Raw genomic sequence first — 3,363 nt, forward strand, 5'->3', positions numbered from 1 at the left:
CACCCGGTGGCGGACGCCGGGGGGGTGGGGGGGTGACGGGGACCGGGGACAGGGCAGGAGGGCAAGGAAAGGCCCTGGGGCTTCTCACTCGGCTATGGGGCAGGTGAGCGGGGCTGGGGGTGTTCCCCTGGCTGCCCCCTCCCCGCAGCACCCTCCAAGCCTCGCAGAAACTGCTCCGCTCCAAGCAGCACTCCATCCCAGGGCTGGGTGACAGGGATGGGGGGACGGTGCCTGCAGGGACCGTGGGCTGTGTCCTCCAGCCGGGCCCTGCCACCTTCCTGGGGACATCCCGGCAAAACCCAGCTCAGGAACGGAGCAGGAGCAGCTTTCCCAGCCCATGTTCTTTACAGGGCATCCATCGGGGAGGGCTGCAGGGAGCTCTAACCCACCATATGAACAGTATTTCTCCTGCCCTCCCTCCTTACAGCTTCAGTCCAGCCCGGGCAAAATAAAACCCCTCCCACAGCGAGCCAGAGCTGATTTCTGAAAATCCAGCCTCCTCCACCCCACGGCCCCGATCTCCCAGCTGATAGCAGGAGAGACAAATAGGCCAGGAACGAGGTAATCTCAGCTCGCCACTGGTACCGCGCCAGCGCTGCATGCTAACGAGGCACTATATATGCACACAGTGTTTTGTCTAGCACTAAATATTGCCTGTCTTACAGGATCCTGAGTCAATAGGATGTCAAGGAGGAGAAACCGGCTTTTGGAGGGCAGGGGAGAGACACGCTTGCGGCCGTACGTCTTGCTGGAATACGCACACGCGGATTAAAACAAATTCCTATTTTCATGCCTCAAAACGGGAAGAGATGAGAAGGTTGTAATATCGGAGGCAGTCTGGTTATCCGTCTGTCTGGGCCAACTGATTCGCCCAGCCGGCCATCCTCAGTGTTATCTATCTGTCCGCAGAGTTGCTCATCCATCTGTCCATCCGTCCATCCACCCACCCACCCGTCCATCCATCCATCCATCCACCCACCCGTCCGTTCGTCCATCCATCCATCCACCTGTCCGTCTGTCCGTCCATCCATCCATCCATCCATCCATCCACCCACCCGTCCGTTCGTCCATCCATCCATCCACCTGTCCGTCTGTCCGTCCATCCATCCATCCATCCATCCATCCATCCATCCATCCATCCATCCATCCATCCATCCATCCATCCATCCATCCACCCACCCATCCATCCATCCACCCATCTATCCATCCATCCACCCACCCATCCACCCATCCATCCATCCATCCATCCATCCATCCATCCATCCATCCATCCATCCATCCATCCATCCATCCATCCATCCATCCATCCATCCATCCATCCATCCATCCATCCATCCATCCATCCATCCATCCATCCATCCATCCATCCATCCATCCATCCATCCATCCATCCATCCATCCATCCATCCATCCATCCATCCATCCATCCATCCATCCATCCATCCATCCATCCATCCATCCATCCATCCATCCATCCATCCATCCATCCATCCATCCATCCATCCATCCATCCATCCATCCATCCATCCATCCATCCATCCATCCATCCATCCATCCATCCATCCATCCATCCATCCATCCATCCATCCATCCATCCATCCATCCATCCATCCATCCATCCATCCATCCATCCATCCATCCATCCATCCATCCATCCATCCATCCATCCATCCATCCATCCATCCATCCATCCATCCATCCATCCATCCATCCATCCATCCATCCATCCATCCATCCATCCATCCATCCATCCATCCATCCATCCATCCATCCATCCATCCATCCATCCATCCATCCATCCATCCATCCATCCATCCATCCATCCATCCATCCATCCATCCATCCATCCATCCATCCATCCATCCATCCATCCATCCATCCATCCATCCATCCATCCATCCATCCATCCATCCATCCATCCATCCATCCATCCATCCATCCATCCATCCATCCATCCATCCATCCATCCATCCATCCATCCATCCATCCATCCATCCATCCATCCATCCATCCATCCATCCATCCATCCATCCATCCATCCATCCATCCATCCATCCATCCATCCATCCATCCATCCATCCATCCATCCATCCATCCATCCATCCATCCATCCATCCATCCATCCATCCATCCATCCATCCATCCATCCATCCATCCATCCACCCATTCATCTGTCCGTCCATCCATCCATCCATCCATCCACGCATCCTCTGGGGCTCTCTGGTGGAACTGCCCAGCTCCGGGCCGTGCCAGCGGCCACAGCAGAGGCTTCGCCACGTGCTGGGACCCACCTCGTGATCCTCCTGGGCTCCATGAAGCTGGGGGAGTCGCGTCTCCTCTTCCTGATGGGGGAGTAGCTCCTGGAGCGGCGCCGGGCGCGGGCAGGATCGGGGTCACCGTGGCGTGTTCGGGGCTCGTTGTCCTTCTCTCTACACCACGAGGAGGAAAAGGAGTGTCAGGGGTGTGGGATGGGCTCCGGCTGGGACGCAGGGACAGCCCGTGCACAGCAGCTCCCCACGGGGGTGACACCCCTACCCAGGGCTGGCGCTTCCAGTGCCACCGGGGACAGCAATGACCCGCAACCCCCTCCCCGAGCCCCGGGGGAGCCGGGACCACCCTGAGCCACGGATGCTCTCTGAGCCCATTGCTGGTGCCCGCACCCCCCGCAATGAAGCCCCCCCAGGGCTGACCTGCTGGCGGGTTTTTTTGGTGAGGGCGAGCAGGAGCGGCTGGGCGGGTTTTTGAGGGCGAGCAGGAGCGGCGCGGCTGGGAGCCGCTGGAGCTCCAGGAGCTGCTGCGCTGGCCGGGGCTGGGCGACGGGCTCTTCCTCCGCTCCGAGGCGTGCCGGGAGTGCTTGGCCGACGACTCCGAGCTGCTGTTGGGCCGGCCCCGGTGGTGCCTCTCCTTCACCCTGCAAAGGCAGACCCCAGCACCTCCTCGCATCTCACCTGCCGCGGCTGGCGGGGCGTCCCCACGGGCGCTGGGGACCCCGGGTTCCCATGGGGGAGCAGCGGGCGCACCTACATGACCCCAGTTTTTGGCTGGGCCGCATCCCTGATTAAAAAGCACGGGGTGCTCGCCCGCTTGGGATCCTGCACCCTGCGGGATGCTGTAATCCCACGCAGCCATTCAGGCACTGCCCTTCACGCTGGGATAATCCCCCGTGGGGATCACCCTTCCCACAGTGCACTGGCATCGACCCACTGCGGCTCGTCCCCGGCCCCAACCCCATCCCCGCCTCCATCCTCGTCCCCATCCCTTGAGCATCCCAACCCCGCCCTGGTCCCCAGCTTGGCACCCAGAGCTTTGCCCGGATGGAACCGGGATGCCCGCATGGGGCTGCACCCCACATATCGGAGGCCG

General features: G+C 59.9%; 1 protein-coding gene and 1 long non-coding RNA gene across 2 annotated transcripts in view; one reads left to right on the forward strand and one right to left on the reverse strand.

Annotated features, from left to right (window-relative positions):
- The first annotated feature begins 466 nt into the window (after positions 1-466).
- LOC103905301 lies at positions 467-802 on the forward strand. The gene is made up of 2 exons (XR_657942.2): positions 467-561; positions 666-802. It is a non-coding gene; the product is annotated as an uncharacterized LOC103905301 (long non-coding RNA).
- Positions 803-841: 39 nt separating this feature from the next.
- SRRM3 (serine/arginine repetitive matrix 3) overlaps positions 842-3,363 on the reverse strand; it is a 19,475-nt gene continuing 16,953 nt past the window's right edge. Inside the window, 4 exon segments of the mRNA XM_019474018.1 lie at positions 842-884; positions 2,292-2,429; positions 2,691-2,733; positions 2,736-2,911. Coding sequence (XP_019329563.1) covers positions 842-884; positions 2,292-2,429; positions 2,691-2,733; positions 2,736-2,911 — 400 coding nt within the window.

Source organism: Aptenodytes forsteri, unplaced genomic scaffold, assembly GCF_000699145.1.
Source record: "Aptenodytes forsteri isolate BGI_AS27 unplaced genomic scaffold, ASM69914v1 Scaffold188, whole genome shotgun sequence".
NCBI classification, from domain to species: domain Eukaryota; kingdom Metazoa; phylum Chordata; class Aves; order Sphenisciformes; family Spheniscidae; genus Aptenodytes; species Aptenodytes forsteri.